Below are 12,817 nucleotides of genomic sequence, written 5' to 3'. Positions count from 1 at the left end.
GGCCTCTTATCCTAAGAACCTGAATCTTCTATGGATGTGAAGGATAAAATTTGTTACAACAGATTTGCTCTGCAGTTACTTTCACTTCCCATGTGCACGTTTACTTTTGCTGACCTTGTTAACTTTTGAGAGTTACTCTGAGGGATTTTTTGTTGTGTGTTTTTAAAATTAATGAATGATCTTAGAGATTCATGTGCTACGCTCCAGTGATCTGGAGTCTACCAGAGAAAGGAATTGCAATCCAGGCAACACCAGTGCTAGTCCCTCTGAATATTGAATATCCAAAGCTATCGTAGTTAATTGTGCATTTCTTGGAAAGGATATCAAATATTACAGTTGAGGACTGCAGCCAATTTCAACTGTTATGACTGGCTCGCAAAAGAAGTTAGTGGGGGAGGTTATGAGTTTATCAGTGTTCTGACTACTCTACTGATGCCCTGCAGGAGTATACATACATTTGGCACTTTATTTGCCTGTGGACACCTCTAGTATGAGATACTTGATACCAGTTTGGTGCCCTGCTGGGCCTGTCCTGGAGGGGAGTGCTTTGTGTGCAGCTTTGATGGGGTACTGTAACTTGCAGTCCATCCTCCCATGCTCTAAAGCCTGTTTTCTGAGACAAGGGTGCAACCTCATGCATGGATAGGGCAGGATGGGCTGGAAAGATAACTATATATTTTTCTACTAAAATCTTTTTCACTTTGATCTGGATATTCTAGTCATGTCAGAGACTGGTTATGGAAAGAGATGGTTTGGGGACATAATCCAATCTTAACTTTTCTCTTAGCCTTTCTCAATGCCTCTCAGTTTCTTGGTGCTGTGCTCCAACTCTGAACCAGGAGGCCTGGTTTTTTTTAGGGACAGGTTTGTCTTGGTGTTCATTCAGTATGTAGCTTTGCATTTCAAGTAAAGAAAGGGATTCTGAAGCAGTGACATATAGATGCTGAGAACAGTATTATCCAATATCATCATGGTGCCAGCCTTGATTACTTCTTGTTATGCCTAAGAAAAGGTCTCTATCTTTTTATCCTTCCTTTGCATTAACTCTTCTTGCAAAGGTCTTAGCACATACGTTTCATATCGCTGGAACATCTGGTATATACTATTTTTGTTCAGTAGTGCCCCGAATTTGGGATTTTCTTATTACTTCGACTAATATAATTTTCCATTTATGTAAGAAGCTTTTCATGAACTGTCTTTTCATCTTGTCATAAATACTTTTGCAGTCAAATGTAGGTTACTCAGACTTTTCCAACTGCAGAGAAGTTTTTCAGGAGGCTTATGTTAGAAAATAGTGTGAGATTTCTGTGGTGATACATGGCTGCACTTATACATTGCATGTGGACATTGTGTCCTGTGCAGTAAAGTAAAAGGAAGCTAAAGACCAAGATGGAGGCTTCACACAACATTCATGTATAATGTTTCTTTGAAACAACATGACAAATGTTATGGGACACTTAATACTAGAATAAGAATTTTTTTTTGCTGTTTAACTTTGAAACAGTAAGCTGTACTGGTCATGACTGACTTTGATGGTTTGAGGAAATTGAGTACAAATGCCAAGTAAATGTGTTGCTAAACAACATCATTTGTTGCACCCCCTGCAGCCATGAGAGGTTACAGTTCTCCACCTGCCAATCTTGTCAAGTACATCAAGTATCAGCTCAAGAATGGCAGCTCTAGCTGTGTGACATTTTGGATCATAAGGTTCTTAAAAGACCCTGCAGAGCAACTTTTTTTCCCCTATATACATAAATATATATTTTCACAAAACACAAGATATTTGGGCAGGTAAAAATCTCGTTCCAGTGGGGTAAAAGGGGCAAAAACAGCACTGTGAGGAGCTGGTGTCTTTGTTTCTGCTGCTATTTGGTCAGTGAACATGAGCTGCTTTGTATCGTATGCCTATGAACTGTGCAGTCCCAGCCCGGCTCACCCCCATGGCCACTTCACTCTGCTGTTTTGTGCGCCCTTTACATGGCCCCTGCCCCTCACATCCCTTGGGCATTGTAATTGCGATGGCTCAGCTGCAAAAAGGTTCAATTGTACTCAGTTACAGAGGAAAGAGTTGGATTTTCACTGTTTAGAGTTAGACTTCATATAAGCATGGCAGACTTTGTATATATTTTCATGCTTCTGTGTTGACAAATGAAGACCAGGGTTTCCCGATAGGAAGTTCAGTTCTCTAGTAGCTGTAAATGGCTTTGCCATCATTAAGCCACGTGAAAATGTATTTTATAATAGGTGTATGTGTGAGTCACAGTTATCCTAGTTGTGGCCAACAGATGTAACGCCAGGAAAATACTGCAGAATTTGCAAGTTATTGGGGTTTCTTTGTTTGGGGTTTTGGGTTGGGTGTTTTTGGTGGTTTGGTGGTGGGATTTTTTTTAATAGAACTGGTACTTAGTGTTAGCATGCCTGGATACCTCCCTGAGGATTAATTTATCAAACACTAAATAAAACATGTCTTCTGCCTGTTTTCTTTTTCCTAATGTTTATTTTCCATGCCAATAGAGAGGTTACTTTTTTTTTTTTCCCAAATAGAAAGTGGAAGGAAAGCAAGAAAAAAGACTTAATAGGAGAAGAAAGATTCTGAAGAAATGAGGGATGGGGAGTCAGTCTATTGTGCACCAATCTATCACTTTCTCTTGGGAGAATAAGGAAATGACTTGTCTATAAAATTCTCATTAGTCTAAAATAAGCAAAAATCTCTTCTGAAATCTTATTAGGCAATGTCAAATTGAGTAATAAAGACTTGTATTAAATCAACTCCTGAGGACACTGGTTGAGCTTTAGCACTACTAAACTGTTTCCTACAGTCAGCTTCCTTATCTTCATGATACTACTCTGTGCTGGGGTATCTGGGGAAGGAAAAAAAAGGGGTCATTTCATAATCACTGGATTTGGAAAGACAATTGGCTTCCTGATTGTCAGCTTGTCTCTCTGCCAATAACAAAATCTGCTATAATTTGCCTTTTTTGTCGTTGTTGTTGTTCCAGTCCAATTTGGAATTAAATCACTCTTTTTCAAATGCAATTAGAAGATGAGTTTATTATATTTGAACCTAAGGTGCTCAAGTAAGGCATATACAACATTAAACCAAAGTAGCTAAATTAGTACATTAGAAGTGATTTACCTAATTTATCATTTTTTTTGGTTCATGAATAACTCAAGTCTAGAGGATCATTTTGCCTTTGTGAGGTGATTAGAAGGTAATTAGCAGTTTCCACAGCGTGTACAACAATTGACCAACTTCAAAGTGTTCAATGGTTTAGTTTGATTCAGATAAGCAACTTTTAGCTTGCATGTTTGTCCAGGACTTATCTGAACTATTCGGGTTGAAGTAGGTAGTAGAAACAAAAGCTACAACTCACTGGAAGTTAATATTTTACATAAATAAAACATGAGCTGTTCTTAAAGAAGCAGGAAAGACTAAAAAATTTGGACACACTCCTTGACTGGTATGAATCACCTTCACTCCCTTAAAATTGATGTAGATCACTGATATTTAACATCCTTCCATATGTGGAATACTAAAGCTTTTCCTTGTGGAGTATATGTCATGGGATCGAATTTGTCTATTAATGACAAATCTCTTACTTTTCATGTACCCCTTAGAACATTTTCAGTTTTTGGGAGTCGCCTCTTGAAAACCTCTGTACTCTCTTTCGTTCAAAGTTTTGTTTTAAGTATGGATTCAGGCAGAAGTGGACAGAATATAAACTTTTGCGCTAAGCTCTGATCTTTCTTGCTTTATTCTTTTCTCCTGCTCTCCCTTTCAAATGGTGGCTGAAGACAGTAAGTTAACGTAACAGTATTTCCAAAGGGAATTAAAATGGCTTTTACGAGCTTGAAGTATGTTCTGTCATACTGTGTTGTAGAAATAGCCATCAGCGACTTTGCTGATGCTTTTGGACATGAGATATTCAGTGACTGCTACTTTCCAAGCCAAATATGGTTGACTTTTAACCATGGGTGAGCTAGAGTGACTCAACTGAGTTGGCATATGGAGCGAGGCAGGTTTCACTCAGCTGAATTTAGGTGAGGCTCATAGATTTCCATGCTATGAGTAGATGGACTGGGAAAGTCCAGGTATATGTTTGCAGGTGTCAGTTGAGAGATTTGTAAGTTGAAAGTAATGTTTAGAAAAACTGCATGGTATATGGGCTTTGTTTCTTTTTCCTTTTGATGAGTGAGTGGTGGGTGTAGCTCTGAGGCATCCAAAGGGCAGAGTGTCAAGGCACACCTTTGGTCAGAGTCTGGTTAAAAATCTCATTTGGAGACTGTGAAGCACTTTCTTGCTCTCCAGTTTGCCTGACATTCGGCCTTCCCCCAGCTCTCTCCAAGCCTGCTTGTGTTACTGGCCAACTCTCCACTTCCTTCACGTTGTTTTCCTCAGCTGAGCATCTGCTGAAATCCAGCTCCCACCATGCCTTATCTTGGTGCTTGCACAATGCTGCTCTGTCTCCCTTATTCAACCTGCTGGCCTGTGCCAAAGCTCAAGAGTGATCTTAGTATCTCCAACGCTTCTGCATCCTGGTGTCTATGTCTAAATTTCCCTTTTGCTGCCTGCAAGCCCTCTCTGCCATGATTACTTGTCCCCCGCCGCTGACATCACCTGGATCAGTGACAGAAATAGCTCATGGGCAGATGGAATTTGGCTCTCCCTGTGCTGCTTTTCAGAGGGACAGTGGCTGGTGCTGCAAAGCAGAGGTTTTAGTAACATAGCTTGGATAAGTGCTCCAAGCATGAGCAGTGGTGAATACACAGAGGCACCACCTTCATGCTTTCTCAACCAGACTAATCCTGGAACCAAGAAGTTCAGTTTAATATACACATCTGTATGTGCAGATTATCCCAGGGTCATTAGCTTTCTTAAACATTTTAAATGAAAGGGCATAATTGGTGGGCAAATATGCAAAGTATTTTGCAGTTGCTAGTTTCCAACCTGGCCCTTGATTCTGCACAGTGCTGAAGATATCAGACCCATCTGAAGGAAACATGCACACAGACATTTAACCACACAGCTCATTCCATTGAATAACTTCTTAACTGAGAGGGTTGTTAAACACTGACACAGGTTGCCAGGGATGTGGTGGAGTCACCAACCCTAGAGATATGTAAAAGACACATAGATAAGGTGCTGAGTGATGTGGTTTAGTGATGGACTTGACAGTGTGAGGTTAGTGGTTGGTCTTTTCCCAACTGAAATGAGTCTTAAGATTCTGTGTGTTCAGCACATGTGTAATCTCTTTCTCAGATTCAGACCAGTATGCCAGTTTGGCTTGGGTCTCTGCAACCTGAGGATGCTAAAACATGTTGAACAGGCTCTGCTACTAATCTGGATTTGCAGTGAGCAGTACACGAGACTGTGCTACAAGTGGTTTTCAGAGTTGGTCTTCAAAATGGGTAAGAGAGGTTTAGGGCTTCACGCTCCTCTTGTGACATGTTGGCCTGCGTGTATGAGAGCTCACACTGAACTGTATTTAATATGCTGAGAATATGAACATTATTATTCAAAATCATTTCATAAGGGCTTTGCTAGTTTAAAAAGAGTGACATGCAGATGTGTGCTTTGTACCTTTCAATATTTGTCAAGGATTAAATTATCACAGCCAGCTCTTACACACTACTGATCAACTCTTTTTAGAACATACTTGTTTCAATTTATGTAAGTGAAATCTGCAAATTTCTCCTGTGTTTCTCTGTATATAGCCTGGAAAAAATTCTGAATACTGCAGATCCTTAAATACAAGTCCACTGTTGTTTAAGGTCTTAACTGGAGGTAGTTAACACATTTGTAAATGATCTTTATATATCAAGTTTTCTTTAAAGATTAAATTTCAAATTATTTTCTGTGGATTTTAATTCCTCAGCAGTTCAGAGCTGTGATCCTCAAGTTTTCTTATACAGTGGGCTCAAAGGTTTACTGGTGTAGGGCTGATAACTTGCCTCTATTTTCAGAAGGGTTTAAAATGTAGCCCAAAGCAGTCCAGGACAGTGTAACCTACATAGTAGACAATGACAGAGTAGGTACTGAGATAGAGTGTGGAAACTACAACATTTGATTGTAGTTTTGTGCTTGGTGACTCTATGTATGTGTCTGTGTTTCAAAGTCTGTGGCAAAGAGACTTTGTTGGTTTCATGGGCTCTTTGATCAAGCTCGTTTTGAATTAAATAGACTAGGGAAAAAACCCTGAGGAAAATAGGCATTTTTCCTGCAGAAAATGGGGTTTGTGTTGCTTCTAGATTTTTTTCTTTCCAAAAATACTTCAGTTCTCCAAAGAATTAAATTTTAATTGGAACCATTTTGTATTAATAAGCTAACTCTTTTAAAACAAGTATTTTATTTCCATGTAATAATGTCTTCTGTAGTTTCACTTTTCTGTGAATTATTCTTTTCTTTGTGTTCCTTTTTGGTTTTCCATTCTGCAAAATACCAAGAAAAAAAAGTGGGAAGGGAAGCTAGTAAGAACATGTAATAAAAAACTGTGAAAATTACTATCTGTTTATTATTCACTAAACAGTTCAATGAAACTTCATTTTGCACAAAAAATGCATGCTGATCCTATGTATGGAAAAAACTATTTTATGTTAACAAAGTTGGCATATAACACACAAAGACATGTAAAGCCAAACCCTGTGGGACTCCCAAATGTCCCTCTAAGAGGTTCACCACCCACGCAGAAGAGCCTGATGGCTTTTAGTTTACGTGGATGTTGATCCCTTCTGTCAGGAAAGTGGAAAGGTATAAAGGAGGGGTAGCTCTGCTGATGTCAGTTCATCTGTGCTGAGCTGCAGTGGCTGAAGAGCTCTCTTGGGGGTTTTAGTTAATGGATGAAGAAATCATGGCCAGGCTGGATGATAAACGTTTTCAGCTCTTCTCTTACCCTTTCTCTTCCCTCTAGCCACTCTCCAGTGTGTGAGTGGCTGAGCATCTCCTGGATGGACTGCAGACTAATCACCGACATCCATTTTGAGATAAATTGTCACTAATTTTGGTTTTGGTCTGGAATCGTTGTAGTTTGGTTTGTCTGGAACAGTAAGTAGCTTGGCCAGTCATGCATCAGCAGCAGATGCCCAGGATGATGGTGCTGCCAGCCCTTCCAGGATATAATCCTTGTCTCTCCCAGCAATCAGCTCTATCTTTTAGAGAGGATGGGTTGCATTTAGGATGCTGCTCTGTGATCCTCAGCAGCAGCCTCCCATGAGACCATTGAGTTCAGCTGAAGTGACGAGCTTCTTTCTCTTCCTCTAGACTGCAGTTTTGGAGGAAATACATACAACAGCTCCATGAAGTGGCACATCCCTAGCAATCCCTGCGTTACGTACCAATGCCAGGTAAGGAGGACATCAGCATCATGCTAACTGAGTTATGAGCTTTTCCCATGAAATTATCATTTCTTTTTTTATCCAGTCCAAATAACCTGAAATATTTTATACCCAAAACATATGGACTTTGAAATTAAAATAGGTTAAATCCTCTCAGATGTGGCCAGCTGTAAACAAGCATTGAGAAGGATGGGTTTTATATGACTTGAGTACAGGGATACCCAAACATTGCTGAAGAAGAGGTACATAGCCATGCCAATTCCTGCTGTCTTGACCTTGAAATAAGTCCTCTTTTTTTTTTTTTCAGCATGTGGAGTCTTTTGTAGGACACAAATTAGTATTATAGTAATAGCACTTCTGTGTGTATATGTCCATAGGTTTTACGTGGGATATTCTTTAAGAGAAACTCACAACCAGATCTTTCCTTGGGCTCCCACACTGTTAACACAATGTTATTTTTGGTAGCTTGCCTCTCTGCAACCATAACATTTGCAAGATTGTCCATTTTCAGGCACAAACCAAGTAATTATGTAGGGAAATTTAGTTTCTGCCTGTAAATAGATGCCATGATATAAGCCCAGCCAGCAACTGAGCACCGCTCAGCCACTTGCTCACTTTTCCTCCAACCCTGGTGGGATGGGTCAGAGAATTGGTAAAAAAAAAGTAAAACTCATGTGTTGAGTTAAGGACGGTTTAATAATTGAAATTAAATAAAATATATTAATAATGATAATAATGAAAATGAAGAAAACAAAAAAAAGCCAGAGATAAATAAAAACCCAGAAAGCCAAGTGATGCCCAATGCATTTGCTCACCACCTGATGACTGATACCCAAGCAGTGATTTACTTCTCCCTGTCAGCTGCTCTCAGTTTATACCCTGGATGTAGCATTCTATGGTATGGAATAGCCCTGTGGCTAGTTGGATCAGCTGTCCTGGCCATGCTCCTTCCCAGCTTCTTATGCCCGTCCTTACTGGCAAAGCACAGGAAACTGAAAAGTCCTTGTCTTAGGATAAGCCAAATAGCTTATCAACAACTATAACATCAGTGTGTTATCAACATTATTCTCACACTGAATCCAAAACACAGCAGTGTACCAACTTCTAGGGAAAAAATTAACTCTATCCCACATGAAACAAGGATAATAGGTCTGCCATTTTTTTATCTGGTTTTATTAGTAACACTCAGGCAGCTACTAAGAATTGCAATTGTTAGAAAGGGGAGGGATGAATGAATAGCTTCTACAAAGAGAAAAGAGTTTCAAGATTTTTCTATCTGTGATATTTCTGTGCTATGAAACCCACCCACATTTTTGAAGACAAGTGTACTGGGAACAATGAATTTGGAGCAGAAGTATTCTGTATCCTTGCACTTAATAGGATACAATGTGAATTTAGATACTTTTTATCACTACTAGCTACATGAAATGAGCAATTCTTTATTATCTGTTTCATTGTATAAATACAAAACTGAGAGACCCTGTTAACCTAGGTCCACATATTTAAAAAATATGTTTCCCTTGCCTCCAACTGCGAAGCTGCAAGTGTCAAGAAAAGGTAGAAAAAACAAGTAGCAGCCTTTTGTGCCCAGATCCTCACACCCAGATTTGTTCAGGAAGACTCTTGACTTCTTGAACAAGAAGTACAGGAAATGTTAATTTACTAATACTTATCAGGCAAAGAATCGAAGATAAGCGGCTCCCCTCTACGGAACAAGATGCTTTTATCTGCTTGCTGAGTCTTTTTTTTCCTCCAAGGAGAGAGGGACGAGAATGCCTTGTGTCTGGCCTGTTTTCACTAGAGCTGCATGGCAGATTACTGAGGCTAAGGATTCCTGATAAAGCAGGATTCCTTTTCCTAAGAAGGTGTTTGGTTTCTTACCTGGTGCATTTTAAGGCAAATCCTGTGTCTGGAGTCAGGGAGACTCAAGTGGGTATTTCGACTGTGGATTAACCTGAATTCTGATACCAGGCAGCACGTACGGAAAGAAAAGAGGTTTTGAAACCCGGTGCTCTGCAGCATGTGCCAGCCTTTAATTGTGCTACTAGTAATTGTGGAATTTTTGCATGTTAAAGCAACCAAAACACTAGTAATGAACATGTCTGATTTGCTTCTCTTTCAGGAAGGAGTGATAGTTGAATCGGAGGTACAGTGTGTCGTTCATTGCAAAAACCCTTCCAAGGTTGCGGGAATGTGTTGTCCTGTGTGTCCAGGTGAGATTTCATGGGGAGATGCTGTTCCGTATGTGCAACTGTATTTCTAATGATAACCATCCTTACCTGAGAGGTTGCCTCTAACTTCTCTGTTATACTTGACAAGTTACTAAGACGTGGGCTGGCAATGCACTAAACAACACAAGAAGGGCGAGCTTAATATTTTTTAGTAGAGAACACACAGACTAGGGGATGCATAGGCAGTAGCCTGTAACAATATCCACAGATATGTTTATGTCATTTTTCAGAGGATCTGGCTCAGAGCTGGGGAGAGTTTCGAGCAGCTTCTTACAAGGAGCCATCTCCAGCCCCTTCCCCATTACCAGGACCACTCCATGTCAAACCATGATAGTCAGTCAGCTGGGTTTACCTGGCTGATGACTGGAGTTTTGTTAGGAGGGGAAGTATAAGAGTAATCCTAAAAAAAAAAAGACTCACTTTTTGAAGGGGAGTGGGAATGGGTTGCCTTTGTGAAGCAGTGACCAATTAACATGATTTAATAGGCTGATTTGATTTTAACAGATTTTGTAGGTAAGCATTGCTGCAGTTGTGATACAAGGGGTTTATAATATTCCAATTAGTTATAATTTCTGCCAATATCTGATATAAACTCAGGGAGTAAGAATGAGTAGTAAAAAGCAAACAGCTTAGAAAAGTGTTTCAAAGTCACTTATAATGGGAGACTTAGCTTCGACTTCATTGGTAGAAATTTATTTGCTGTAGGAAGATGTTTTCTTTCTCCCCAAAGACATTTAGGTGTTCTCAAGGCCTTTGTAAAGGTTTCTGAAGTGATTTGTATCAGAGCAAGTAGTGTAATTTGCTTTTCATATTGTTCTACGGTGAAGTGTGTCATAGAGAAAAGGCAGTGTGCTACCCTGAGCTAAACTTATCCAAATATTGTTTTCCAGGTTGTATTTTTGAAGGGAAACTTTACAATGAAGGAGAAGAATTTAGGCCTGAAGGAAAGAAATGTACCAAGTGCTCTTGTATTGTAAGTATTTGCCTTTTGGCATTGTATCTCCCTGTATGAACTTCAAAAGATGCATTATTACTGCCATAACAAAGTGGAAAAAAAGGAATTCAAAATTATTATGCATTCTTCTCTTGGAGTTCAGGTTTCTAAGGAAGATTTTACTGTACTAATACATTATTTCACTCATATTCTGAGTTTATCCTATTTTTTTGTGACCTTACACTGTATGTAGACAGAGCAAGATATTTGGGAGAAGGTTGATATTTTAAATTAATGAAGCTTTTTTAGTGATGGGTTCATGCAGGAGGAGACAGAAAGCTTTTTTGGGTTTCATCCACTGATCAGCATTTATTACGTTTCCTTAAAACCATCTTTCGCAAGGATTCCTTTCAGCTGTATGTGACAAAGGCCTTTGCTCTGAATTACGTAGTGAAAGGATGAGAGTAGCCTCCTTAGGCTGTCCCAGGCGGATTTTGGCTTTATGAAAAGGTCATATCCTGAATTTTATCCTTGTCTAGCAACAATATGGAGAGGAAGTAATAATTGCATCCTTTGAGTAATGAGCGCAGGTTGCTCTTTCACTTCCATTAAGTCAAAAGATACTGCTGTATGAGTTAGAGCAGATAACTTTGACTTCGTTGGTGGCGTCTGTGAGACCAGTGAAATGCAAAGTTGAAATTACTGTTTTTGTTGCAATCGAAGGGCTGGTTATCAGCAGAAAATGCAAGGGCAGTAAACTTTACACTTCCATAGAACACTAAGAGTTTTGTCTGTACCAGACAGCTCTCCTGCGTCATGACAATAAAAAGACAGAGAGAAGAATAGCATTCAGAAATGAGTATGCATTCATATATAGACACATACATTTAATGAAGCTGTTGCAGAGAATTTGGTCTAGTTTGTGAAGAAAAAAATCCTGGTGATCTACAAAATGAATTTACAGTACATCATCACTACTCCAGTGGAAAATTAGGCTACTCAGGGTGTTTTGGTGGCTTTACAAAAGTTTTAATCCTGCAATAATGAAAATATGTTGTAATGTATGTCACAGTGATGTACTCCTTGGACTCCTGCTCTGCTGAATGTCTCCTGTCCCAGTCTGAGGAGCATTGCTCTCTCTGTACTTGATTGGATCCCCTCTCACTTTAGCTTCAGCTGTAAAGCAGTAGCTTTACACTTCAGCTTTCTTTAGTCATGTAGTCATATTCCTCAGGGGAAGGCAGGTCTAAATGGTTGAGAAGTCTGTACAGACATGCATGAGTCTTTTTGGGCTCTGCTTTGCTCCTTTATAAGTGCCATACAGATATTGCCTTCACGCAGTTGTTGGTGTGCCGGTTCCTCGATGATCAACTTTCCGTTGTTCCCTAAATAACAGAAATGACTGTGCTGAGAGGAGCCCGGGAGCTTGGAGATATTTGGGGAGAGCAATATAAGGAAATAGGAGAACACGGAGTGAGACCTGAGGGTCTTTCCTTGGCAGTTATTGTCTCAGCTACGTTAGAGAAGGAAACATTATCAGCTACTGGCAGCAAGATATTTAAATCCTTAAGTGAGGCTTAATGATCCCTTCCGAGAAAGGTGGTATGATGGTTTTGGATATTAATGACATCTGCACAAAATGTTCAGCTCCAGTTCTGAATCATATCACCAACAAAAGAAATTCCATCTGTATGTAAGCCACATCTGACCTTCCTGCCCTTTCTCTGCACAGCTTATTTTTTACCCTCTTGCTTGTTTCCTTCAGAATTCAGGCCCATGCTAATTCCTATATAATTTAAATTTGAAGCAACTAATGGGAGCAGCCTCAAGGCTGTGATGGTGGTTTGCTGATTGCTATATATATATATCCATTTAGATTTCCCCCAGTGAATTTCTTATCTAAGCAGCTGGTGGATGTTTTATTTAAAGATACCTATCTAGTCATGCGATGTGATGGGAGCAAGCTTGTGTGTGATGTGCTGTAACTTGTGCAGGCTTTAATAGATGAAAGGTTGCCCTTTGCTTCAAATTAGATTTCTTCTAGGATTTCATATTTTAACTATTTAGTCTTTTGTAGAAATGGGACAGAGGAAGTGGCACAAATTTTTGCAGACATTTAGGGCGGGCTGGTGGAAGAATTCAAGCAACTCTCAATTCAGGGTGAATCCTGTATTTTACTTGGGAGCAGACTTTTCTGACAGAGGATTCTTCTGGACTCCATAGACCATCACTGTCCTAGGGATAGCTCAGGTTGAGACTTCATGTGGCACTGAACAGGAAGAAAGTAAACAGGGATGGCTGTAGTTTGTTTTCCTGGAGA

General features: G+C 39.7%; 1 protein-coding gene across 4 annotated transcripts in view; it reads left to right on the top strand.

The window, feature by feature from the left end:
• BMPER (BMP binding endothelial regulator) overlaps positions 1-12,817 on the top strand; it is a 153,354-nt gene that overhangs the window by 30,693 nt on the left and 109,844 nt on the right. For all 4 annotated transcript variants that reach the window (XM_061997112.1, XM_061997113.1, XM_061997110.1 and 1 more), the window contains 3 exons: positions 7,259-7,341; positions 9,455-9,545; positions 10,454-10,536. In XM_061997112.1, the coding sequence (XP_061853096.1) occupies positions 7,259-7,341; positions 9,455-9,545; positions 10,454-10,536 (257 nt within the window). The remainder of the gene's footprint in view (positions 1-7,258; positions 7,342-9,454; positions 9,546-10,453; positions 10,537-12,817) is intronic.

The sequence above is a fragment of the Colius striatus genome, chromosome 5 (genome assembly GCF_028858725.1).
Source record: "Colius striatus isolate bColStr4 chromosome 5, bColStr4.1.hap1, whole genome shotgun sequence".
In the NCBI taxonomy this organism is placed as follows: Eukaryota; Metazoa; Chordata; class Aves; order Coliiformes; family Coliidae; genus Colius; species Colius striatus.
Note: the sequence above shows the minus strand (reverse complement) of the source record. Positions and strands in the feature narration are given on the sequence as shown.